Below are 27032 nucleotides of genomic sequence, written 5' to 3'. Positions count from 1 at the left end.
AAAAGACGCCTGCTTCTTGGGAGAAAAGCAATGACAAACCTAGACAGCATCTTAAAAAGCAAAGACATCACTTTGCCGACAAAGGTCCGTATAGTTAAAGCTATGGTTTTCCCAGTAGTGATGTATGGAAGTGAGAGCTGGACCATAAAGAAGGCTGATCGCCGAAGAATTGATGCTTTTGAATTCTGGTGCTGGAGGAGACTCTTGAGAGTCCCATGGACTGCAAGAAGATCAAACTTATCCATCCTGAAGGAAATCAGCCCTGAGTGCTCACTGGAAGGGCAGATCCTGAAGTTGAGGCTCCAGTACTTTGGCCACCTCATGAGAAGAGAAGACTCCCTGGAAAAGACCCTGATGTTGGGAAAGATGGAGGGCACAAGGAGAAGGGGACGACAGAGGATGAGATGGTTGGACAATGTTCTCGAAGCGACTGGCATGAGTTTGGCCAAACTGCGGGAGGCAGTGAAGGATAGGCGTGCCTGGCGTGCTCTGGTCCATGGGGTCACGAAGAGTCGGACGCGACTGAACGACTGAACAACAACAACAACAAGGTGCTAGTTGGAGGAATTTTTTCATTTTTCATTTTGATTCAAATAGATGGCAGCTTTAGAAAACGATTCAGAGAGTTTTGACCTAAATCGGTGAATTGGCTCCATGTTGCAGCTCTGCAAAAAAGCTCTGGAACAAAGCAAGGAACCAGGAAGTGGCTGCAAAATGTCCCAGCCAGCTCCCTGGGTCTGACACCAGCTCCGCCCGAGAATTATTATCTTGTGCCACAAATGAAAAATCGGTTGGGGGGGCCGAGCGGTGCTTGGAAGGTCAAGGCTGTCCTCCTCGGCTGGAGCTGCTTCACGGCCTCCTGGCTTCTGGTGCACGATGCAACCGGATGCTGCACGTAACCCCTCTATTTATAGCCGAAAGAACCACCATCCGGGAGCTTTCTGCTGAGAAGCACATCACCAGTCCCCCCCCCCCCCGGGCCACAGCAGAGCAAAGAGAATCAGGGATTCAAGCTTTTCCGTCCCGACAGCTATTTCCTCGGTGACCGAAGTAAACAAAATCTGCTCTTTTTCCCCTATGGGGTACCCAAGAGCCCGTATAGAGTCCTTAAGTGCGTTCCCTGTTGGTAGGTAGGAGAAAAACAGCGGCCAACCAGAGAATATTGAGAAGCAAAGCGGCTAGTGAGCCTGATCTTTATTAAACGGTTGCAACAGGCAAAACAAAATAAATAAAACAAATTCCTTCCAGTAGCACCTTAGATACCAACTAAGTGTGTTCTTGGTATGAGCTTTCATGTGCATGCACACTGTAATAAAAATTAGGTTTGGCCCCAGAAGGGAGTCCACGAACCCGAGGGAGAGCCTCAGCAGGGCTCCCCTCCTTTAAGAGCACCTAAGAACAAATAGAGACGATGCAGAATCTCCCAAAGCAAGGCGGTAGCCCTTTATTAGAAACTGCTGCAGCAGGGTGTCTTGCAAGCAAAAGACCCCAAACAAAGGCGCGCAAGCTCCTATATAGACTTTTGAAATTGCCCCCCTCCAGCTCAAGACCACCCCTCCATACATCAGAATTACATCACAAATTGGGAGGGTCTGGTAGCAGTGATCTGAGCATCTTGGACCCTGCCCCCATGTCTCCTCTTGCCCTCCACCCAAAACCCATCAAGTGAAACAAAAGATATTTACATTTCCCTATATCCCAGCCAAGTTAATCACACCCTTTTGCCTGGCACTCAGGTATCAGGATGCCAGAGATTATCACTCAGGCAGGGGGCTGCTGAGTAGCTGGAGGGGCAACCCCCCACCTTTTTGTTCCTGAGACAAAGAAATACTTGGTCAGTTGGGAGTCAAAATGGAGTGAGGCCTGTCTTCCTGTGCTGTTTTTCAGACATGTGGCCTTATTTGTTTTGGTACATTAATAACAATTATTATATATAAATAAAATACCTTAAAATTCTTACAACAATTCTTCTTCAGATACATGCACACAAATACATGCACAGATACAGTGTGCATGCACACCAAAGCTCATACCAAGAACAAACTTAGTTGGTCTCTAAGGTGCTACTGGAAGGAATTATTTATTTTATTTTGTTTTGACTATGGCAGACCAACACGGCTACCTACCTGTAACTGGTTGCAACAGGGTGCTCAACCCCGGCCCCCACGCAGGAGGGAGGAGAGAACCCAGAACAATGGTGTGCAAGCTCTTATATAGACTTTTGAAATTGCCTACCCCAGGGGTCAGCAGACTTTTTCAGCAGGGGGCCGGTCCACTGTCCCTCAGACCTTGTGGGGGGCCGGACTATATTTTTTTGGGGGGGGGTGAACGAATTCCTATGCCCCACAAATAACCCAGAGATCCATTTTAAATACAGTATATTCTGGCGTATAAGACTACTTTTTAATCCGGGAAAATCTTCTCAAAAGTTGGGGGTCGTCTTATACGCCGGGTGGAAAATCTGTGGTTGAGTATATCTCAAACTCTATATTTTAACTGGGAAAGTTGGGGGTCGTCTTATACGCCCAGTCGTCTTATACGCCGGAATATACCGTAAAAGGACACATTCTACTCCTGTAAAAACACCAGGCAGGCCCCACAAATAACCCAGAGATGCATTTGAAATAAAAGGACACATTCTACTCATGTAAAAACACCAGGCAGGCCCCACAAATAACCCAGAGATGCATTTTAAATAAAAGCACACATTCTACTCATGTAAAAACACGCTGATTCCCGGACCGTCTGCGGGCCGGATTTAGAAGGCGATTGGGCCGCATCCGGCCCCCGGGCCTTAGTTTGGGGACCCCTGGCCTACCCTGTAGCCTAAGACCACCGCCCAATACAACATACATACATCACAGAAAGAGGGGGTCCCCAGCAGAAATATATCACAGGGAGCGGTCTACAGCAGAATCCTGTCTGGCAGGATGAAACCTGAGCTTGCAGTATCACCAAATCTGGATGAGTTGAGTACAGTTATTAAAGGTAAAGGTAAAGGGACCCCTGACCATTAGGTCCACTAGTCGTGTCCGACTCTGGGGTTGCGGCGCTCATCTCGCTTTATTGGCCGAGGGAGGTAAAAAGTGCCTCTTATGGAGCGAAAAATACGGTACTTATTGTCAGGGAATTGTCCCCGATGCAGCGCAAGGTGGTGGAAGGGCTCTCCGGATGCTACAGAGAGCCCCAGTCCCACCTTGCCAGCAGCACCTCCTCTGGTAGCGAGAGGAGCGGCGAGACGTCCAGCGAGGAGGGGCAGAGTTCACAGGGGAAAGGAAGGCTCTGGGGGATGCAAAGAGACCCAACACTCCCACAGTCCCGAGGGCGATACAGGGGAAACGCAATTTCCGTCGCCCCAAAGACGTCGTGGGGTGAAAAGAAAGGATGGGAGGCGGGGTTTTCGGATACCGAAACTCTTTTGTTGGGGTCGGAACCGGAAGGGGCCATTCCCGGATTCTGACACCGCTTGATACAGACATCAACTTTTTAGCTCTGCACTGTATATAGTTTGCACAATAAAATCTTTAAAGGAAACAGCGGAGTCCTGCCTGGCTGCTTACTCATGAGCAACTAACCGAGAACCTTACGCTTATGTATGTGTTTGCCTTGTACATTTATGAATATTGAATGTATATATTTGAGACCTTAAATTCTAACAACAGTGACAATATTTACAAGCCACCCAAAAACCAAGCTCTCTCGTGCCGTTCTTTCGCATGCCGAAATCCTTTTCGCACGGTTTCATCTTGTGTGTTGCCCTGAGATCTACGGATGAAGGGCAGTACACCAATTTGATTAATAACAATAAGCAGCAGCAGCAGCAGCAGCACATAGTTAAACTGCGGAACTCTCTGCCACAAGAAGCAGAGAGGGCCACCCGCTGAGATGGCTTTAAAAGATTATTAGACAAATTTATGGAGCGGGAGAGGGCTATGGATGGCTACTAGCCAGGATGGCTGGGCTCTGCCTTCATGGCCAGAGGTAGCGACCCTTCATCGCCTACAGGCAGCCACCCAATCTCAAACAGCTCCTCACCCACAATAATACAAAAACAGGACTCAACATGGACACTGGTACCAGAGCCTGCAATAAACCCAGATGCCAACTTTGCTGCCACATGAACCCGGACAACACCATTACTGGCCCCAACAACATCAAGCATACCATCTCAGGACTATTCAATTGCTCATCTTCCAAAATTGTGTATGCAATCAAATGCCAACAGTGCCCTTCAGCTCTCTATATTGGACAAACAGGCCAAACCCTACGCCAAAGGATAAATGGACATAAATCTGATATCAGGAATCACAAGACAGAGAAACCAGTAGGAGAACACTTCAGTCTCCCAGGACATTCTATAAAAGATCTCAAAGTAGCTGTCTTAATACAAAGAAATTTCAGAAATAGACTGGAAAGAGAAGTGGCTGAATTGCAACTAATCACCAAACTTAGAACCATGGAGAGACCTGGTCTGAACAAAGACATTGGATTCTTATCTCATTATACTTAACATAGCTATCTTTAGCCATCTCACCCCTTGCCTTTCCCTGCAAGACTAATTGCAGCTGTTAAGAGTCGTCAACAGGTTTTCCACACCTATCAGCTGATCACCCATTCCCACCACCCTTCTTAGTAATACCCCTCCCCACTCCCTCACTATATTTAAGGATCTGGTGACTTCTGTTTCAGTGTATCTGAAGAAGTGTGCATGCACACGAAAGCTCATACCAGGAACAAACTCAGTTGGTCTCTAAGGTGCTACTGGAAAGAATTTTCTATTTTGTTTCAACTATGGCAGACCAGCACGGCTACCCACCTGTAAGAGGTAGCGATGTTTCAGTTGCTGGAAACGGCAGGAAGGGAAAGGGCCCTTGGGTTCGAATCCTGCTTGCGGGTTTCCCACAAGCATTTGGTTGGCCACTGTGAGAAGAGGATGCTGGACTAGATGGGCCATTGGCCTGATCCAGCAGCAGGCTCTTTTGATGTTTCTTAGAGTCACTGCAGACCATATAGCGGTAGAAAGATGAGTGGTGAGACTCAGTCTAAGGCAGCTTCCTATGTTCACACCACATCCTTTCAAGAAACAAAGAGGAGACGTGGGGGGGGGATGAATTTGTCCTCTCTCTATCCTTTCTGTTTCGTTTTCCTGTATCATTTCGTCTTCTCCCTCCCCTTATTCCTTTAGGAAGGGCTCGGGGATTTCAGGAATCTTATAGCTCAAGCCACTGAAGATGCCACAAAACAAAAGTTTAAAATAAAATAAAAAGGAACAGGTGTTACGAAAAAGCAAACTTGCAAACGTGAGAGCAGATTAGGAGCAGACCAGTTGTATTTCAGCTGTTGTTGTTCTTTAATATCATCCTGATAATATTAACACTTTCTTTCCTTTCCTTTACTCTATTGGTAGGTACGTACTTTAAGCCTACAGGATGCAGAAGGTTGCCAACCTAGCCCTAAACATAGTAGCACTTATATAATGAGACCAAATACATCCTTATCTTTTAAATGAGCAAAATGAACAAAAACGGTGTGCGATTTAAGGAGAAAGCAAGCTTTCGCTTTTCTTACGGTGAGGCCTTGTGCTAAACACCGAGGCTTTCAACCAAACACACAGAGGAAAACTTCCCCTAGGCTGCACAGCCAATCAGAGCATGGGCTAGCTCAGCGAGGCTCACGCCCTTCCGCCTGGCTGCTAAGCAACGCCTCCTTCCCTGCCCCTCTTGGTCAGCTGACTTACCGATAACAGAATTAACCCTTAAAGTAAACGGAACGATCTCCGCTGCTGCACATCCAACAGGCGCGCCTACTCTGAACACAAGTCCCAAGCCTTGGAACAAACCAGAGTGGCTGGGGCAAACCATTAGCACATGGGTAGGCAAACTAAGGCCCGGGGGCCAGATCCGACCCAGTTGCCTTCTGGATCCGACCCGCGGATGGCCCGGGAACCGCCGCGTGGATCGGCGTGGATCTGATCATTCGGCAGCGCCTCCTCCCTCCCTCCTCCTGGTTCCTCCCAGCCCTGCCTAGAGCCGAGAGGAAGGGGGCTGGGCTTTGCTGGTGCCAGCGACAGCATTAGTGCCTGAGCGGCCGCCATTGCAAGCAGGCTCGATTCAGGCTTCGTTGCCGCCAGCTCCTCTCCGGAGCCCTTTCGCGCGCCGCTTATCGTCCTGCCCCTGCCGCTCGCAAGACACAGGAGAGCAGCCCCCGGTGCTCGTCCGGTGCTGTGGAGAAAGAACGGAAGAGAGTCGGGGGGTGGCTTACCTGAGCAGAATGTGTCCTTTTATTTAAAACGAGTACATTAACCCCGTTAAATTAACGGGCGCTAGAACATATGAGAGCTGAGAGCTGGACCATCAAGAAGGCTGATCGCCGAAGAATTGATGCTTTTGAATTATGGTGCTGGAGGAGACTCTTGAGAGTCCCATGGACTGCAAGAAGATCAAACCTATCCATTCTCAAAGAAATCAGCCCTGAGTGCTCACTAGAAGGACAGATCCTGAAGTTGAGGCTCCAGTACTTTGGCCACCTCATGAGAAGAGAAGACTCCCTGGAAAAGACCCTGATGTTGGGAAAGATGGAGGGCACAAGGAGAAGGGGACGACAGAGGACGAGATGGTTGGACAGTGTTCTCGAAGCGACTGGCATGAGTTTGGCCAAACTGCGGGAGGCAGTGAAGGATAGGCGTGCCTGGAGTGCTCTGGTCCATGGGGTCACGAAGAGTCGGACACGACTGAACGACTGAACAACAACAACAAGAACATATGTGGTCAAACTGTTGCCCTAGCAACGTCGGGGACATGCGCAGAGCTGACTGAGCGGCTCTCGCTTATCTCGTTTTTTTCCCTAACAACCGAGCAGCTCTCGCTTGGCATCGCTCGCCCGCCGTCACTTGTAACGGCCGCTGCCGCTTAGAAGTACGTCCACGCGAGCGCGCACCCGCCGCTTCAACAGTTTCGCCCGGCCGCCCGAAGTCTCTGTGCTCCAAGTCCCAATGGCTGTCCGTGGGGCACATGCGCAGTAGCGCAATCCCACGGACACAGGGACTGGACGCAGAGACACTTGCACTTTATTATACAGGATGCATCTCTGGGTTATTTGTGGGAATTGGTTCATTTCCCCTCCCAAAAATACGGTGGGGCTTTCGGGTTAGGGACGCGGGTGGCGCTGTGGGTTAAACCACAGAGCCTAGGGCTTGCTGATCAGAAGGTCGGCGGTTCGAATCCCCGCATTGATGGGGTGAGCTCCCGTTGCTCGGTCCCTGCTCCTACCAACCTAGCAGTTCGAAAGCACGTCAAAGTGCAATTAGATAAATAGGTACCGCTCCGGCGGGAAGGTAAACGGCGTTTCCGTGCGCTGCTCTGGTTCGCCAGAAACGGCTTAGTCATGCCGGTCACATGACCCAGAAGCTGTACGCCGGCTCCCTCGGCCAGTAAAGTGAGATGAGCGCTGCAACCGCAGAGTCGGACACGACTGGACCTAATGGTCCTAACCTTACCTCGGGTTAAGAACTTACTTCGTTCTGGAGGCCTGTTCTTAACCTGAAACTGTTCTTAACCTGAGGTACCAGTTTAGCTAATGGGGCCTCCCACTGCTGCCGCTGCGTGATTTCTGTTCTCATCCTGAAGCAAAGTTCTTAACCCGAGGTACTACTTCCAGGTGAGTCTGTAACCTGATGCGTCTGTAACCCGAGGTACCACTGTACAGTCCGGGCCCCCACAAGGTCTGAGGGACAGTGGATCGGCCCCCTGCTGAAAAAGTTTGCCAACCCCTGCATTAGCACATCCCAGAGGGGAAGGCAACCTCTGAGTTATTTTGAGGATGAGATGGGCAGCATGGCCCCCCCCCCCAGGGATACGGACCTACCTTGTCAGTCATTTCTTCTGCCAGAGCTTCTATTTCCTCCTCAAACGGGGGATCTTCATAATCAGAATCATCTGCGGAGACAGACCAGGCACAATTCAACTATGGAACTCCCTGCCATAGGAGGCAGTGATGGGCTTGAAAGAGGATTGCCGTATTTTTCGCTCCATAGGGCACACCAGACCATAGGGCGCACCTCGTTTTTAGAAGAGGAAACCCAGAAAAAAAATAATTCTGGTTTTCCTCCTCCAAAAGCCCTGTTTTTTTGAGGATCAGCTAAAAGTTTAGCAACTTTTTTTGCAAAGGGAAAAACCCTGTTTTTTTGAGGATCAGCTAAAAGTTTTGCAGCTTTTTTGCAAAGGGAAAAGCCCCGTTTTTTGAGGATCAGCTAAAAGTTTTGCAGCTTTTTTGCAAAGGGGGAAAAGCAAAGAGGAAAAGCCCGGTTTTTATGGGGTTCAACTCACTTTTCTGCAGCTTCTAAAGGAAAGGGAGCCTTTTCTACAGTTTCCAGACAGATAATCTAATCAGCCAGTCACATGTCGCTGGGGAAACAAACAACCTCCCTCTGCAGCACATTCAACAATGGAGGCCTGGGCTGAAAGGGAGCCGGGGACTCTTATCTCTCTCCCGATCTCTTGCTGATCAGCTGCTGAGCGGGGTCCTTTCAACACCCCCTTTTCTCTTTGTAAAATAAAAAGCATGATCCTCTTTTGGCCCCTGGGCAATTCAGCTCCAGGGACCACCATTCGCTCCATAAGACGAACAGATATTTCCCCTTACTTTTTGGGAGGAAAAAAGTGCGTCTTATGGAGCAAAAAATACGGTAAGCAAGTTCTTGGAAGAAGAGGAGGTTATCCATGGCTACTAGTCATCTTGGCTGTGAGTCCTGGAAGACCTGCTCCCTGCCTGCAGAATTTTACCCACCTGGTCCGGACTGACTCCAGCTGCAAAAGCTGAGGCTGCTGAACAGACTCTCGGACAGGGGGGTGTCATTTAGGGGTTTCTGTTTGGGGCGGGTTGTTGCCGCGATAATATTTTTCTGCTGCTGCTGATAATTCTTTTAAATATTATTATGAATATTTTATTGTGTGTTTTTTTTTTCAAAACAAATCTCAAAGCAGTTTACAAAAGATTAGACGATACCATTGTAACAGAGAAAGATGAACGACAAAAAGCTAAAACAAAATAGAAAATTCTTTCCAGTAGCACCTTAGAGACCAACTGTGTTTGTTCTTGGTATGAGCTTTCGTGTGCATGCACACGAAAGCTCATACCAAGAACAAACTCAGTTGGTCTCTAAGGTGCTACTGGAAAGAATTTTCTATTTTGTTTCGACTATGGCAGACCAACATGGCTACCCACCTGTAACAAAAAGCTAAAACACCAACAGACTAAAAACCAGATTAAAACTGACACCAACCCGTTTTTCTGCGATGCTGGCATTTTGCAGTACGCACAAGAGCGACTTAGATTTCAAGGAATGCCCTGTTGTGCACCTAGACCAAAACGTATCACCTTTTCCAACCGGAAGAGGTTTTCCAAGGTGGCCGATATCGTCGGTGCTCGTTTGAGAGGTACCAGAACGTACCGCACATTCAGATTTCGAAACAGAACTTCACATTCAGAATCTGTTTACAGGTAGGTAGCCGTGTTGGTCTGCCATAGTCAAAACAAAAAAAAAATAAAAAATAAAAAATAAAAAATTCCTTCCACCAGACCCTTATAATGATAGAGTGACTTCTGTTTCAGTGTATCTGAAGAAGTGTGCATGCACACGAAAGCTCATACCAAGAACAAACTTAGTTGGTCTCTAAGGTGCTACTGGAAGGAATTTATTTTATTTTATTTTATTCAGAATCTGAACAGTGAAGTTGAAGAAAGCGGGGCGACTTCCAAACCCCCCTTTTGCAGAATCACAGAACCGCTGTGTTGGAAGGGAACGCCAAAGGGCATCTAGTCCAAGCGCCTGCGACTGAGCTTTATCTTCCGCCAGGCACACACTCACCGAAGTCCGTCTGGAAGAGGAGGGGGGGCTTTAAAGGCGTCTCGGGGGCGTCGATCCGCTCCACGATCTTCAGGCGGGGGAAGAGGGCGGGCGGCTGCTCGGGGTCTTGCAGGTGGTCTTTCACGGGAGGACTGGAATGAGAAACAACAGAGACCTCGCTTTAAAATCAGCCCCAAAGCTGGAATCGTCCCCCTGGCTCAGCCGCTTCATGAGCTCAGAAAAACATCAAAAGAGCCCGGCAGGAACAGGCCCCTGGGCCACCGAGTCCAGCATCCTGTTCTCGCAGGGTGCCTCTTGGGGCAAACCAGCAAGCAGGATTCGAACACAAGAGCAACGCTCCTCAACTGCGGTTTCCAGCAACTGGGATCCAGAGACATCGCTGCTTCCGACCGTGGAGGCAGAACCGAGCCATTGTGGCGGAAATCCCGTAATTTAGCCATGCACTGTGTGAAGACGTTATTTCTTTCATCTGAATCCCACAATATTCAGCTTTACTGGGTTCTAGATCTAGTCTTAAAAAGCAGAGACGTCACCAGATGGGCAACATCGAAATCAGATTGATTATATTCTCTGCAGCCAAAGATGGAGAAGCTCTATACACTCAGCAAAAACAAGACCTGGAGCTCACTGTGGCTCAGATCATCAGCTTCTTATAGCAAAATTCCAGCTTAAACTGAAGAAAGTAGGAAAAACCACTGGGCCAGTAAGATACAATCTAAATCAAATTCCTTATGAATACACAGTTGAAGTGAAGAACAGGTTTAAGGATTTAGAGTTGGTGGATAGAGTGCCTGAAGAACTGTGGATGGAGGCTCGTAACATTATACAGGAGGCAGCAACGAAAACCATCCCAATGAAAAAGAAATGCAAGAAAGTAAAGTGGCTGTGAGAGATTTCACTTTCTTGGGTTCCATGATCACTGCAGATGGTGACAGCAGTCACGAAATTAGAAGACGCCTGCTTCTTGGGAGAAAAGCAATGACAAACCTAGACAGCATCTTAAAAAGCAAAGACATCACCTTGCCGACAAAGGTCCGTATAGTTAAAGCTATGGTTTTCCCAGTAGTGATGTACGGAAGTGAGAGCTGGACCATCAAGAAGGCTGATCGCCGAAGAATTGATGCTTTTGAATTATGGTGCTGGAGGAGACCCTTGAGAGTCCCGTGGACTGCAAAAAGATCAAACCGATCCATTCTGAAGGAAATCAGCCCTGAGTGCTCACTAGAAGCACAGATCCTGAAGCTGAGGCTCCAGTACTTTGGCCACCTCATGAGAAGAGAAGACTCCCTAGAAAAGACCCTCATGTTGGGAAAGATGGAGGGCACAAGGAGAAGGGGACGACAGAGGATGAGATGGTTGGACAGTGTTCTCGAAGCTACTAACATGAGTTTGGCCAAACTGCGGGAGGCAGTGGAGGATAGGAGTGCCTGGCGTGCTCTGGTCCATGGGGTCACGAAGAGTCGGACACAAATGAACGACTGAACAACAAGTCTTGAGGGAGAAAAGAAATATCTCAGTCCACTATCTCCACACAAGGCATCATTTAATATGTATAATAATTATTTTTTATTAGCATGAGTTTGGCCAAACTGCGGGAGGCAGTGAAAGATAGGCGTGCCTGGCGTGCTCTGGTCCATGGGGTCACAAAGAGTCGGACACAACAGAACAACAAATTACTTATACCCCATCCATCTGTTTGGGTTTCCCCAGCCACTCTGGGCGGCTCCCAGCAGAATATTAAAAACACGATAAAACATCAAACATAAAAAATTCCCTAAGCAGGGCTGCCTTCAGATGTCTTCTAAAAGTCGGATAGCTGTTTATTTCCTTGACATCTGATGGGAGGGCGATCCACAGGGAGGGAGCCACCACCGAGAAGCCCCTCAAAAAACTATCCTCAATTTCTTCTTCGATGTCCCAACGAGAGATCCTTGGGAGGATTTAATCTGCTGAAACCCATAATTGCAGCACTCTGTTTTTATTACCTCTATTTTAATAGATTCGCTTCTTTATACTGTTTTAATTCTATTAAATTAATTTGTAGAGCTTGTCTTCTAGACGCTTTCAGCTTCAGTAAGAATATGTACAAATGTAAATAATAATAATAATAATAATAATAATAATAATAATAATAATATCATCATTAGTAATGTGATGTCTTTATTGTAACAATGTGAATGTGAGCTTTTGCAGCAATTTAAAGAGAATAGAATGACAGAAAGGCACACAGGATAGTCAGAAATGATGGGACAAAGATCCTAGGAAGCAGAAGGTAAAGGGACCCCTGAGCGTTAGGTCCAGTCGCGGACGACTCTGGGGTTGCGGCGCTCATCTCGCTTTACTGGCCGAGGGAGCCGGCGTACAGCTTCCGGGTCATGTGGCCAGCATGACTGAGCCAGTTCTGGCGAATCAGAGCAGCGCATGGAAACGCCGTTTACCTTCCCGCCGGAGCGGTACCTATTTATCTACTTGCACTTTGACGTGCTTTCAAACTGCTAGGTTGGCAGGAGCAGGGACTAAGCAACGGGAGCTCACCCCGTCACTGCGGGGATTCGAACCGCCGGCCTTCTGATCAGCAAGTCCTAGGCTCTGTGGTTTAACCCACAGCGCCACCCGCGTCCCTAAGATCCTAGGAAGAGACTTCTTATAACCCAGTGGCTCACCTAAGTCCAGCATCCTGTCCTCAAAGTGGTCAATGGACCAACTGTGGAGGCAGGGCAGAGCCATCGATAGTCCTCTCCTGCTTGAATTTGTCTTTTAAAGAACTCTTTTAAAGAACTGCCCAGTCGCCAACTGGCCAACAATCACCCTGCTGGCTCCCGGAGAAGAGACACCAAGGAAGGTCCGTCCTTCCTTCTTTGCTGCAACCAGAAAACGCAGCAAAATTAGACTTCCTTCGCTGTTGCAACTTCCCTCTCGCTGTCTTCCAAGCTCAGTACACCACGCGAGAAAGAGGCACTGATTTGCTTACTCTCAGGAAACGAGGAGGGGGGATTCCCCCCTGGAGCAAAGCGGAAAAACTAAATCACTGGTTCCCCACCCCACCCTCAAAAAACCCACATCGGTTCCACGTTCCCATTTGCTACGAAGCTGGTTGGCCCCAGTGAAAATACGCTGGAATAGATGGGCTCTGTGGGACGCGGGTGGCGCTGTGGGTTAAACCAGAGAGCCTAGGGCTTGCCGATCAGAAGGTCGGCGGTTCGAATCCCTGCAATGACGGGGTGAGCTCCCGTCGCTCGGTCCCAGCTCCTGCCCACCTAGAAGTTCGAAAGCACGTCAAAGTGCAAGTAGATAAATAGGTACCGCTCCGGCGGGAATGTAAACGGCGTTTCCGTGCGCTGCTCTGGTTCGCAAGAAGAGGCTTAGTCCTGCTGGCCACATGACCCGGAAGCTGTACGCCGGCTCCCTCGGCCAGTAAAGCGAGATGAGCACCGCAACACGACTGGACCTAATGGTCAGGGGTCCCTTTACCTTTACCTAGATGGGCTCTGCAATAGCTGTAATAGCTTGAGATTCTTAATCTCAGGGTTGTGGGTTCGAGCCCCACATTGGCCAAAAGATTTCTGCATGGCAGGGGGTTGGACTACATGGCCCTCGGTGTCCCTTCCAACGCTACAGTTCTCTGATTCTATGAAAGGACACCTAAGGAGACGCAGTTGTCACCGGCTCTGATCTCCCTCTAGGGCAGACTTCACCAACCTGGAGTGCTCTTATAGTTTTTGGGACTACAAATCCCATCAGTACATGACGGTGCTGATGGGAGTTGTAGTCCAAAACATCAGGAGCACTGCAGCCTGGCGAAGGCTGCTTTACGGGCAAGCGCAATGGAGGTTCCAACCACCGCTGGAGATCATAGAAGTGTAGAGCTGGAAGGGAACCCCAAGGATTTCTGCAATGCAGGAATCACAGCTAATGAATTCCTGGCACCCAACCGCTGTCTAGGAACCTCCAACGAAGGAGACCCCACCACCTTGCGAGGGAGTCTGTTCCGCGGTCAGACAACCCTTGCCCTCGGGCATTTATTCCTAATGTTTAGTGAGAAACATCCTTTCTTGCTATTTAGAATCCACCGGTTCCAGGTCTGCCCTCTGGGGCAGCAGAAAACAAGCTTGCTCCGTCTTTCTACATTCTTGTCTGTAAACCACCTTGAGTTCTGTCAGGGAAAAGGTTGGAGAACATACGGATAAAGAAATCAATAAACGAGGCAGTCCTTCAGATAGCTGAAGACGGCTGTTGGGTCAACTAGCAGTTTCCTCTTTTCTAGGCTAAACAATAATAATAATAATTCATGGGGGGGGGGGTGTCCGTTTCTTCCACACACACAGTCCACACGAGGGCAGAAAAAAATCCCCTTTACAAAAGAGGCTAGTTACCGTATTTTTTTGCTCCACAAGACGCACTTTTTTCCTCCTAAAAAGTAAGGGGAAATATCTGTGCGTCTTATGGAGCGGATGGTGGTCCCTGGAGCTGAATTGCCCAGGGGACAAAAGAGGATCATGCTTTTTATTTTATAAAGAGAAAAAGGGGTGTTGAAAGGACCCCGCTCAGCAGCTGATCAGCAAGAGGTCGGGAGAGAGATAAGAGTCCCGGCTCCCTTTCAGCCCCGCCCTCCATTGTTGAATGTGCTGCAGAGGGAGGTTGTTTGCTTCCCCAGCGACATGGGACTGGCTGATTAGATTATCTGTCTGGAAACTGTAGAAAGGGCTCCCTTTCCTTCAGAAGCTGCAGAAATGTGAGTTGAACCCCATTAAAACGGGGCTTTACCTCTTTGCTTTTCCCCCTTTGCAAAAGAAGCTTTGCTTTTCCCCCTTTGCAAAAAAAGCTGCAAAACTTTTAGCTGATCCTAAAAAACCAGGGCTTTTCCCTTTGCAAAAAAGCTGCAAAACTTTTAGCTGATCCTCAAAAAAACAGGGCTTTTCCCTTTGCAAAAAAAGCTGCAAAACTTTTAGCTGATCCTCAAAAAAACCCAGGGCTTTTAGAGGAGGAAAACCAGAAAAAAAATTCTTGTTTCCTCCTCTAAAAACGAGGTGCGCCCTATGGTCCGGTGTGCCCTATGGAGCGAAAAATACAGTAGGTTTCCAAGCTATGACATGGGTATCCAGCAATCATCCATCTGTAATAAACTTCAAAGCTAAGGGGGAACCATTCAAGAAATATATGTTTGTTGAAGATATTTTAAAGAAAGTCACACCAGTGAACTGGTGGAAGTCACTTAAGCACTTGGATTTAGAGATTTCACTTTTGACAGCAGTAGCTTCTTCTGCAAGTGTTGAAAGAATATTCTCTTCCTTTGGACTCATTCATTCTAAACTGAGAAATCGTTTGGGACCCGATAAAGCAGGAAAGCTTGTTTTTCTTTTTCCAGATTATGAACAAAGAAGAAGACGAAGATGACGATTGAGCTACAGAGGACAGTTATTTAAGTTTTTCATGGGCTGGGCTGGGCTGACAGTCTTAAGTTTCTTAATATATATATATATATTGTTTAGCCAAATTAGTTAATAAACATGGGTGTTTGTTTAAGCAAATAACATATGCTGTAATGTTATCATTTCTGTTGAATAAATTTATTTAAATTGTTATTATTAAGGTAATGATTATTTTTCTACTTCCTAAGCACAACAGAAATGTTGTCCATTTAACCTACTGAACTGGGGATAAAAAAACACTAATATGAAAAGTGGTTATTCTAAAAAACTTCATCTACTTGCATATTAAAGTTATACCAGCAAGAATGAGTCTTTATGTAGAAAACTATGGTTTAGATCAAGCCTTACTGACTAGTGATTTAAATCAGTATGATTTAAATCAAATGCGCCCTGTTTCCAAGTTACCGGTAATTCAAGAGCAGAGATTTGAGAAGTTCTCTTTTCTCCAGGAGTGAGGCCACAACTTCCAGATCCCTGCAACGCTGAATTCTCCGAAGTTGTTCCCTTTTCCTGATCGGCAGTTTTTTCTAGCAGACCCCCGTTAAACTAAACCAGCCTTCCTCCGCTGCTGTTTTTTCGGTTCTCTTTGCTTTCGCAAGCTTCCGCCTCCCGAAAAAATTACATTCTGCAGTTCATTCAGCCGGACCCGTTCCTCCCTGGAGAAACTTGGCATCTTCGGGCTGGAAACCTGCTTTTCCACTCGGCTCCTCGGATCTCTGCCAATCCACCGCCGACGAGAAACCCAGGCAGAAGGGGGGAACGGGACTCATTTGAAAGCAACAAAACACAACCATCTGGCTTCTAAAACGACTCTTGCAAAAAAACAAACAGGCACACAGGCCTTAACTGGTCCCAAAAAAGAAAGAGGAACTATGGGGTTTTTTTTAAAAAAAAAAAAATGCAAACGGTTTTTAAAAATGTGGTTCTCTTGTTGTTTTCTTAAGTACGCTGTCTGAACAAAGATATATGAAGGATACATTCTCGGCACTGGTGGATCTCTCTTGGCAAAGTGAAGCATTCATCTATGTGGTTATGGTTTTTAAAATACAGGGTCGCGTCTGTTGGTGGAGAAGGGGGGGGGTTCATCTCTCTAGCTGAGAGTTGGGGGGACTTCATTGCCCCCCCCAGGTAAGAGATGGGGTGGAAAGGATGGGGGTCAGTTTTTGACCTGCGGCAGGATGTGTACCTGGTTATTGGGTGTGGAACGCTTGAGTGTTTTACGGGTGTGAAAATTGAGCTGGTGAGGTGGGTGGGGGGGTGCATGGAGAATGCGAATGCTGATTGACAGCATGCAACAGAATTCCTGATTCATAGCACGGTAGCGTTGGAAGGGATCTCTAAGGGTCCTCTAGCCAGCGGAGGAGGAAGTCTCTCGGGCACATGGGGCGGCGTGCCCAGGGGTGGGGCGAACCGTCCACAGCGCAGTGAAATGCGGAAAGCTACAGCAGACTCTCGCCCACACGTGCAATCGACAACTGCAAAAGAGGCGAGTGGAGCAAGAGAAGTGGCCAAATGAAGCAAAATGAACTACCGGTAGTTTGTTGCAAAGTCCCCAAATGTGATAAATTACAGGGGTGGTCAACTTCCAAGAGGCTGCGATCTACTCACAGAGTTAAAAACTGGCAGTGATCTACCCCCTTTGGGGGGTTTCACGTAAAAGTTGTTGAGCTTCTTTAGGGAAGAGGAAAGTGACGTTGAGCTTGTGTTAGGAAGGAAAGCCCTGTTTTTGGTGGGCCGGGTGATTTTAGGGGTGGGGGGCAAAATGTTGAGTTTTTTTAGGGGACCCAACGTTTTTTAGCTTCTTTGGAGGGGGCCACTGATCTACCAGTGATCTACCACAGATGTCCTGTGATCTACCTGTTACAGGTGGGTAGCCGTGTTGGTCTGCCATAGTCAAAACAAAATCAAAAATTCTTTCCAGTAGCACCTTAGAGACCAACTGAGTTTGTTCCTGGTATGAGCTTTCGTGTGCATGCACACTTCTTCAGATCTACCTGTGATCTACCTGTTGGACATGCCTGCGACAAAAGATTTCCTGCCAAAGGCCAGGGCCCGTTACAGCGACGTTTTCACCAGAAACGGAGTGAGAGTGAAGGGAGAGCGTGTTCACGTGCAAGGAGAGTGCACTGGAGGTGGAAAAACCTGTTGCCACACCCGGAAGATCAAATGTTGACCGGAGAGAGCAACTCCAAACAGAGTGGGAGGTTCCTGCCTCCCCCCACCCCACCGCCACCCAAAAAATAACACACACACTTTAAAAGAACAAAATCACACACACGCACAAACACACAAGAGTGCAACTGACCTGAATGCAAAGAACGGAGGAGATCAAAAACAGCAAAAGAGGAATCCTGGCTGGCCTCACAGAATCACAGAACTAGAGAGTTGGAAGGGACACCCCCAAAGCTCATCAAGTCCAACCCCCGGGACGCAGGAACCACAGCTAAAGGGTCCCTGGCCAGTCCATGGAAATGTAAAGTACTACACTTGGGGGGAAAAAAATGAAAGGCACAAATACAGGATGGGTGACACCTGGCTTGAGAGCGGTACATGTGAAAAGGATCTAGGAGTCTTGGTAGACCACAAACTTGACATGAGTCAACAGTGTGATGCAGCAGCTAAAAAAGCCAATGCAATTCTGGGCTGCATCAATAGGAGTATAGCATCTAGATCAAGGGAAGTAATAGTACCACTGTATTCCACTCTGGTCAGGCCTCACCTGGAATACTGTGTCCAGTTCTGGGCACCACAGTTCAAGAAGGATACTGACAAGCTGGAACGTGTCCAGAGGAGGGCAACCAAAATGGTCAAAGGCCTGGAAACGATGCCTTATGAGGAACGGCTTAGGGAGCTGGGTATGTTTAGCCTGGAGAAGAGAAGGTTAAGGGGGGATATGATAGCCATGTTCAAATATATAAAAGGATGTCACATAGAGGAGGGCGAAAGGTTGTTTTCTGCTGCTCCAGAGAAGCGGACACGGGGCAATGGATTCAAACTACAAGAAAGAAGATTCCACCTAAACATTAGGAAGAACTTCCTGACAGTAAGAGCTGTTGGACAGTGGGATTTGCTGCCAAGGAGTGTGGTGGAGTCTCCTTCTTTGGAGGTCTTTAAGCGGAGGCTTGACAGCCATCTGTCAGGAATGCTTGGATGGTGTTTCCTGCTTGGCAGGGGGTTGGACTGGATGGCCCTTGGGGTCTCTTCCAACTCTAGGATTCTAAACTGCAACACAGCCTCCCCGCTGGGCTGGCATCCAGGCTCTGGGATTACCTCTGGGGTCACTCTTGTAGCCTGGTGGCATTTGTTGGGGGCCCGGACACCCTATTCTTGGCTCCCTGACAGCCAGCCTCTGGGCAGGCTGAGAGGGCAGTAGCAGAAGCCTCCATGGGCAAATGCGAATGGGCCTGGCACTCCCTGGGTAGCCGTCTCTATAGGAACCTCAACCATCCATACGCCAAACAAAGAGGCAGTAATCCTTCCTCTCTGCTCCGGCCGGGGAGGCCTGTCGCTCCGGGAGGCGGACTGGAAAAGGTGCGCCAAGTCAGCGGGTACCGTTGAGCTCATAAAACTTTTGGGGTAGAAGCTCTGCGCAACCTTCACAAGCATTCGGAGAAAGGCGTCTGGCCAACCCAGCCCTAAAAGTGTGCCGGGAATGACAATGAAATTCAGAAGGAAGCGTTCGAGGGAAGTCACCCCCTAAGATGAGATAGAAGCTAGATGAAATTAAGAAAAAATTATGTTGTCTTTGTTTTCGTTTTGTGGTTGTATCGTTTGTTGTGTTTTAATGGTATTGTTTTATTTGTCTATATATATATAAATGTTCTCGAAGCTACCAACATGAGTTTGGCCAAACTGCGAGAGGCAGTGAAGGATAGGCGTGCCTGGCGTGCTCTGGTCCATGGGGTCACGAAGAGTCGGACACGACTGAACGACTGAACAACAACAACAACAACAACAACAACAACAACATAAATGTTCCCATTGCATGCGCGCGTGACACCACCTTGCTCCATAACCACTGGACCAAATCTCATCAAATTAGGACAAAGCGTAACATGACCATCAAGGAAGGATCTGGCATCATAAAAATTAAAAACACCTGTCATGCCTAAAATATAGAATAAAGGCAAAAAAAATGGCGCGCCTATTATACCTCACCAGCAAAGACTCCAACAGCATCCAATAGAAAGGCGGATCGCCTGGCGACATCATCAGACCTGGCCAGAGCAATAATGCCTGTGCCCTCACCTAAAATGGCCACCACAGCTTCGCATGCTCCGAGGGGGGGGGGGACACAGAGCAGGAGGCATGCCTGAGAGGTCGCACTGAGTAAGACCCACTCTGAGATTTTGGGACTGGGTAATTTTGGGACTGGGGTGAGGGAGAATGCTCTTTAAGGCTCCAGTGCCCTCACCTAAAATGGCCACCACAGCTTCGCATGCTCCGAGGGGGGGGGGACACAGAGCAGGAGGCATGCCTGAGAGGTCGCACTGAGTAAGACCCGCTCTGAGAGGATTGTGTCACTGGGGTGCGTGATTTTGGGACTGGGTAATTTTGGGACTGGGGTGGGGGAGAATGCTCTTTAAGGTCGCCAGTGCCCTCACCTAAAATGGCCGCCACAGCTTCGCATGTAAAATGCATCTCTGGGTTATTTGTGGGGCATAGGAATTAGTTCATTTTTTCCCCTAAAATATAGTCCGGCCTACCACACGGTCTGAGGGAAAGTGGACCGGCCAACGGCTGAAAAAGGTTGCTGACCCCTGCTCTAAAGGGACAGGGAATAATGAAAACAGGAGCTTCCAGAATACTCTCGGGGTCAGGAGAATTTTAAAAAGAAAAAGAAAAACCCACAGCAACGCGTGGCCGGGCCAGCTAGTTTCTTATAAAATGAGTAAAGATTATTTAAGATAAATAAATAAAAGTGTGCCGGGAATGAGTGGGGGGGACAGGAAAAAATGCATTTCTGGGTGCAAATGCAATGCCAAATTAATGCCGATTATCCAGCCACAATGAGGGCAAGAGCTGCAGCGAGAGACTGCCTGCGAGAGGGCCTTCTTGTTTCTGTATCTAGAGGTTTGTGCTCAATTTATATTGCAAAGTATTATTAGATTGATATTCGGCCCTTCGTCACAAGAGCTTCATAAGAGGTAAAAACACAAGTAGGTTGTTAAAATAAAATATAAGCAATAACCTGGCCCCCTCCACTTTCCACAAAGACATTTAAAAGGCTGTAGAATATCAATCAAACCAAGTTCATAGCTTGGAAAAATAACAGATATAACAGAAGCTAGCGGACTACCGGTAAGTCAGCTTTGAGATCACCCTTACAACTTTGTGCAAAGCGATGACCAGCAACCCAGGGGAGCTTACTTCCATCAAAGACGAGGATTGCAGAGCTGGAAGGGATCCCGAGGGCCATCTAGACCAACCCCCGTAATGCAGGAATCTCAAGTTTGATCATCCATGACAGATGACCACCCAAGCTTTGCTCAGAAAGGAAGGAGAGTCCACAAATTCCCGAGGGAGACCGTTCAGCTGACGGGCAGAAAGTTCTTCCTGATATATAGTTGGAATCTCCTTTCTCGTAACGAAGCCATGGGTGCGAGTCCTACCCTCCACGGCAGGAGAAAACAAGCCTGCTCCCTCCTCCATGGGACAGCCCTTGAGATATTTGGAGGTGGCTATCCTATCTCCTCTCAGTCTACCCCTTTCCAGGCTAAACATACCCAGCTCCTTCAACCGTTCCTCATCAGGCTTCCTTTCCAGACCCTCAATCATCTTGGTCTCCCTCCTCTGCCCACCTTGTCAACATCCTTCTTAAATCGTGACACCCAGAATTGGACCCATTATTCCAGGTGGGGTATGACCACACCAGAATACAGTGGTACCATTACTTCCCTTGATCGGGACACTAGATTTTTAGTAAACTGTTGTTTTAAACCACAATTCCCCCCCCCCTTTCAGTGTCTCTCCCTTCTCACACAATGCTATGGCCATTGGTTTGATGCAACCTGCCTTCCCTTTGCCTCCTTACCGACCCTTGACTATGTGCAAATCCAGGACTGTAATACAGCCCCACGAATCCTCCAATGGGAGCAGGGTGACGACAGCCTTGCATTTTTATGGATATAGGCAGAAAAGTGCCATATATGCTGTGTTCGAAATCTGCCAGGAGTCAAGCACATTTTGCACCTGGCTATGGACGCGGGTGGCGCTGCGGGTTAAACCACAGAGCCTAGGGCTTGCTGATCAGAAGGTTGGCGGTTTGAATCCCCACGACGGGGTGAGCTCCTGCTGCTCGGTCCCTGCTCCTGCCAACTTAGCAGTTTGAAAGCACGTCAAAGTGCAAGTAGATAAATAGGTACCACTCCGGCGGGAAGGTAAACGGCGTTTCCATGCGTTGCTCTGGTTCGCCAGAAGCGGCTTAGTCATGCTGGCCACATGACACAGAAGCTGTACGCCGGCTCCCTCGGCCAGTAAAGTGAGATGAGCGCTGCAACCCCAGAGGCGTCCGCGACTGGACCTAATGGTCAGGGGTCCCTTTACCTTTTTATGGTCCACTTGCAACCAAGGAACGATGCCCAGGCGCCAGGCAGGCACCTGACGTCTCCAGCACCTGGAGGTGAATGCCCAGTGATCCTTGGATCTTGCCTGTTTTCACACACTAGCAACACATCCTGTAGAATTCAATCCGTTATATTTTATCTGAACAATCAGAACGAATTTCAGGAACCCCAAAGGCCATACTGAAATACAGTCGTAACTTGGAAGTCAAACGGAATCCATCCCGGAAGTCCATTCGACTTCCAAAACATACGGAAACCAAAGCGCGGCTTCTGATTGGCTGCAGGAGGCTCTTGCAGCCAATCGGAAGCCACGGAAGCCGCACCGGACTTCAGCTTCTGAAAAGCGTTCAAAAACGGGAATGCTCACTTCCGGGTTTCGATTGTTCGGGAGCTGATTTATTCATGGTTAGGCGTTCGAGATCCAAGGTACGACTGTATCCGACTTTTGTACTATCTCGCCCCAAAATGACAACTATGCATTCTGTTTTGGCAACTGTAACCCCGGTTTAAGGAGCCATTTGGCGTCTAGAGTTTGTTTACAACAAAATAAATAACCATTTTTAAGACGCATCTTGGTGTGCGTTAAACTCCGCAACACACTCAAGCGTGGAAACATGCAGAGGGTCAGAGAGCTGCTGACCCCCAGTCTGTGCTCGCCATTGTTCCTGGATGCATATGGAAAATACTTGCCCTCTCTGCACCCAAATTAGCGGTGTCTGAGAGAGCCCTAAATATAGACGCCGGAGAGGGCAAAGGAGACGGAGAGGGCAAGACTCCCCTCTCCCCAAACCCGCCTCAGCTGCAGGAACAGGGACTCCCTTGTCTCTCCCGACAGCACTGGCCGCAGAAAAGAGCCAGAATCCTGTTAATTATTTCCTTACAACCCTGTCATTAGGTTCTGGGAAGATGGAGACGGGAATAACCCAAGGTGGCTCCTTGTGGGGAAATGCTCCACCATTCTCAAGGCTGCAGGACCGGCTCGTGGAATTGCGGAGTTGGAAGGGGCCCCCCGAGGGTCATCAAGTCCAACCCCCCTGCATATTATTATTATTATTATTATTATTATTATCCTGACCTTCCTGATTTAAAAAACCGGGCTCGAGGTGGCTAACAGCAAATATTAAAAATTGATTAAAAGTGACTTTTAAAAAACAGCTTAAAAACAGCATAAAATACAGCATAAATGTAATAATAATAATTATTATTATTATTCTGCATGCATAGCAGGTGCTATTGTCCCGTCTGTCTCGGGAGACAATGGGGAAGGGCTCCTCTGGGGGTGAAGTCAAACAGCCGGGAGGTTGCAGCGCCTTCTGTGGCTGCAGAAACCAATGCAGGAGAGACATGTTTTGTTGCAGCCGGGGCAGATGAATGTGTCCAGTTGTGCTGCTGCAGAAGCACCAGGGCAATCCATCTCTCTGCACTCCTCCCAGCGGTCATTCCTCCTCTGGTCACTGCTGCAGATGCACAACCTGTCTCCAGGCACTGCAGTCATCCGTGAGGGATTCCCACACAGTGGGGTTGATGTTGACAGCCTTTGTGACGTTGCACAATCTTTGTGCGCCGCTAGAAACTCAGGTATATAAGCCAAATGGCTCCTTAAACCACGGTTGTTGTTGTGTCTAGCTTATATACCTGAATTTCTAACACTGCATATATGTTTTTTTTTATTATGGTTACAGGTGGGTAGCCGTGCTGGTCTGCCATAGTCGAAACAAAATAGAAAATTCTTTCCAGCAGCACCTTAGAGACCAACTGAGTTTGTTCTTGGTATGAGCTTTCGTGTGCATGCACACTTCTTCAGATGTGTGTATCTGAAGAAGTGTGCATGCACATGACAGCTCATACCAAGAACAAACTCAGTTGGTCTCTAAGGTGCTACTGGAAAGAATTTTCTATTTTTTTATTATGGTAAGACATTCCTTGTTGTTGTTGTTCAGTCGTTCAGTCGTGTCCGACTCTTCGTGACCCCACAGACCAGAGCACGCCAGGCACGCCTATCCTTCACTGCCTCCCGCAATATGGCCAAACTCATGTTAGTAGCTTCGAGAACACTGTCCAACCATCTCATCCTCTGTCGTCCCCTTCTCCTTGTGCCCTCCATCTTTCCCAACATCAGGGTCTTTCCCAGGGAGTCTTCTCTTCTCATGAGGTGGCCAAAGTCTTGGAGCCTCAGCTTCAGGATCTGTCCTTCCAGTGAGCACTCAGGACTGATTTCCTTAAGGATGGATAAGTTTGATCTTCTTGCAGTCCATGGGACTCTCAAGAGTCTCCTCCAACACCATAATTCAAAAGCATCAATTCTTTGGCGATCAGTCTTCTTTATGGTCCAGCTCAAGGAGTGTGGTGGAGTCTCCTTCTTTGGAGGCCTTTAAGCGGAGGCTTGACAGCCACCTGTCAGGAATGCTTTGATGGTGTTTCCTGCTTGGCAGGGGGTTGGACTGGATGGCCCTTGGGGTCTCTTCCAATTCTAGGATTCTATGATTCTATGATTCTCTCACTTCCATACATCACTACTGGGAAAACCATAGCTTTAACTATACGGACCTTTGTCGGCAAGGTGATGTCTCTGCTTTTTAAGATGCTGTCTAGGTTTGTCATTGCTTTCCTCCCAAGAAGCAGGCGTCTTCTAATTTTGTGACTGCTGTCACCATCTGCAGTTACAGGTGTTGGTCTGCCATAGTCAAAACAAAATAAAATAAAAAATTCCTTCCTGTAGCACCTTAGAGACCAACTAAGTTTGTTCTTGGCCTGAGCTTTCGTGTGCATGCACACTTCTTCAGATACACATCTGCACTTCAGATACCATCTGCAGTGATCATGGAGCCCAAGAAAGTAAAATCTCTCACTGCCATGGACAAAGACAACAGGCATATAAACCAGGGTTACAGTCGCCAAAACAGAATGCCTACTTGCCATTTTGGGGCCAGTCGGCACAAAAGTCGCATATTTCAGTACGACCTTTTCGGTTCCTGAAATTCGTTCTGATTGTTTCAGATAAAATATAACGGATAGAATTCTACAGGATGCGTTGCTAGTTTGCGAAAACAGTCCCGATCCGAGGATCCCCAGGCATGCGCCTCCAGATGGCGGAGACGCCAGGCACCATCCTGGCACCCGGGCATCTTCACTTGGGGTTCTGTTCTCTGCCCCACCTTCGGAAAAGGCCTTTTCAGCGATGGCTCCACAAAGGGAGATCTCTCGGGGGGTCTGCTAAGCTCCCCCTTGGCCTGTTTTGAGGTGGGTCAAAGAAACATTTTTTATCCAAAAGGCATGTTCTCATTTATTGTTGCTCTTTAAATTTATATACAGTATATTCTGGCGTATAAGACTACTTTTTAATCCAGGAAAATCTTCTCAAAAGTCGGGGGTCGTCTTATACGCCGGGTGGAAAAATCTGTGGTTGAGTATATCTCAAACTCTATATTTTAACTGGAAAAGTTGGGGGTCGTCTTATACGCCCAGTCGTCTTATACGCCGCAATATACGGTATACATATATACACATAAATACATATATATATATACATACATATATACATATATATATATACACATACATATATATTTATACATATATATATATATATATATATATACACATATATATACACACTCATATACATACATATACACATATACATATATATATATACATATATATACACACACATATATATATGAATAAATATTTATTTCATAGGATTTTTGCCCTACTTGATTGTAAAAAAAAAAAAAATACGAAAGAGATAAAAGAATAAAATTATCAATAAAAATCAAATTATCAATAAATATCGGGGGGAATCCTGATGTTAACAGGGGGGGGGACCCTGTGTTTCTGTGTAGACTGCAACATATGCATTTTCCAGCCTATTCAATATTGTTTTATGTAATAATTCAAATTTTAAGTAGCGGGTGGCACGTTAGTTAATCAATCGACTGAATTGATTAACATGTGGATAACCAACTCTGGAGTTCTTGGGTTGGGGGAGAACATACACTCTCTATTCCAGCCTTCACCAGCCTGGTTCCTGCCAGATGTTTTTGGACTACAACTCCCAGCTGGCTGGGAAGGCGCCAGGTTGATAAAATACATTTTCATTTGATCTGTTATCGAAGATTCCTTTAGATGGAAAGCCCCAATAAATCCTGGTCAACTTTCACCCATGTTTTATCACGACAGGGGAAACTATCCCAGTCCAGAATCAATAACCCTGATAAGCGATTGCCAATTTAGCTGCGATTCCTGCATTGCAGGGGGTTGGACTAGATGATCCTTGGGGGTCCCTCCCGATCTCACAATTCTATGATTCTGACACTACCCTCTCAATCTTGGAGCATCAACGAGGCTCCTGGGGGGGGGGTCGACTCTTCACAAACCTTCGACAAAGCCCCCCCAACTTCCATGCACGTATAAATCTCATAAGAGTCTCAGACCTTCCGGGAACAAAGCCCCAAATTTGGGGAGAAACCAAGCAGCTTAGAAAAATAAGATTTTTTTATCCACATCAAGAAAGTTAAATTTCTTTCTCTCCCCAACACAAGACGGTGTTTCCCCCAACCCACCCCCCACCCCACAAAAGCCCCAAATCTCCTTCCAGAGCAGCCCGGAGGCGAGATCCATAGCATAAAATCAGAAAAAAGGGAAGGCAGGCAGCCAAATAAAGAGAAGGAAAGAGTTAATAGCATCTGCCCACACAAAGCAAAAGTCATGTCTGTCCTTTGCTGTTTCCCTTTCAGCTCCCTGCTTTGCAAAAAGGGAGGCAAGTCCAAGTTCTTTTTTTTAAAAAATAATAATAATATTTATTAAAATTTTCCAATTAAAACCAAATTACAATACATGATTAAATTTTCCATACTCCCCTTTCTCTCACCAAGGGGAGCCAAGCAAAACAAACCCCCCTCCCACTGGGGCAGCCATCACTTCTTTTCCAATTTAACCACTTAATTTATACATAACATCATTACAGACTTCCCCGATTCCACCCCCCCACACACACCATTGATTTCCAGGTTAACCCTAATTCACAGTTATTGCCAGTTACTCCCCATATTGCTTTTCTCTTCTAACGTTTTCTTTTTCAAACTCTTTTGCCAATTGATTATTCACCTTACATATCTTACTTATGAATTTAACATATCCTCTGCATGCACTATACTTCTGAGCCACCAT

The 27032-nt window shown here is 47.4% G+C and overlaps 1 protein-coding gene across 1 annotated transcript in view; it reads right to left on the bottom strand.

Moving 5' to 3' along the window:
• The window catches only part of ARAP1 (ArfGAP with RhoGAP domain, ankyrin repeat and PH domain 1), a 110987-nt gene that overhangs the window by 76683 nt on the left and 7272 nt on the right, over positions 1-27032 (bottom strand). Inside the window, exons 2-3 of the mRNA XM_033145915.1 lie at positions 9866-9996; positions 7864-7934 (exon numbers count right to left, since the gene is read on the bottom strand). Of these exons, the coding sequence (XP_033001806.1) occupies positions 7864-7934; positions 9866-9996 (202 nt within the window). The remainder of the gene's footprint in view (positions 1-7863; positions 7935-9865; positions 9997-27032) is intronic.

Source organism: Lacerta agilis, chromosome 4 (genome assembly GCF_009819535.1).
Source record: "Lacerta agilis isolate rLacAgi1 chromosome 4, rLacAgi1.pri, whole genome shotgun sequence".
NCBI lineage: Eukaryota > Metazoa > Chordata > Lepidosauria > Squamata > Lacertidae > Lacerta > Lacerta agilis.
This window is presented reverse-complemented; position numbering and strand designations above follow the sequence as displayed.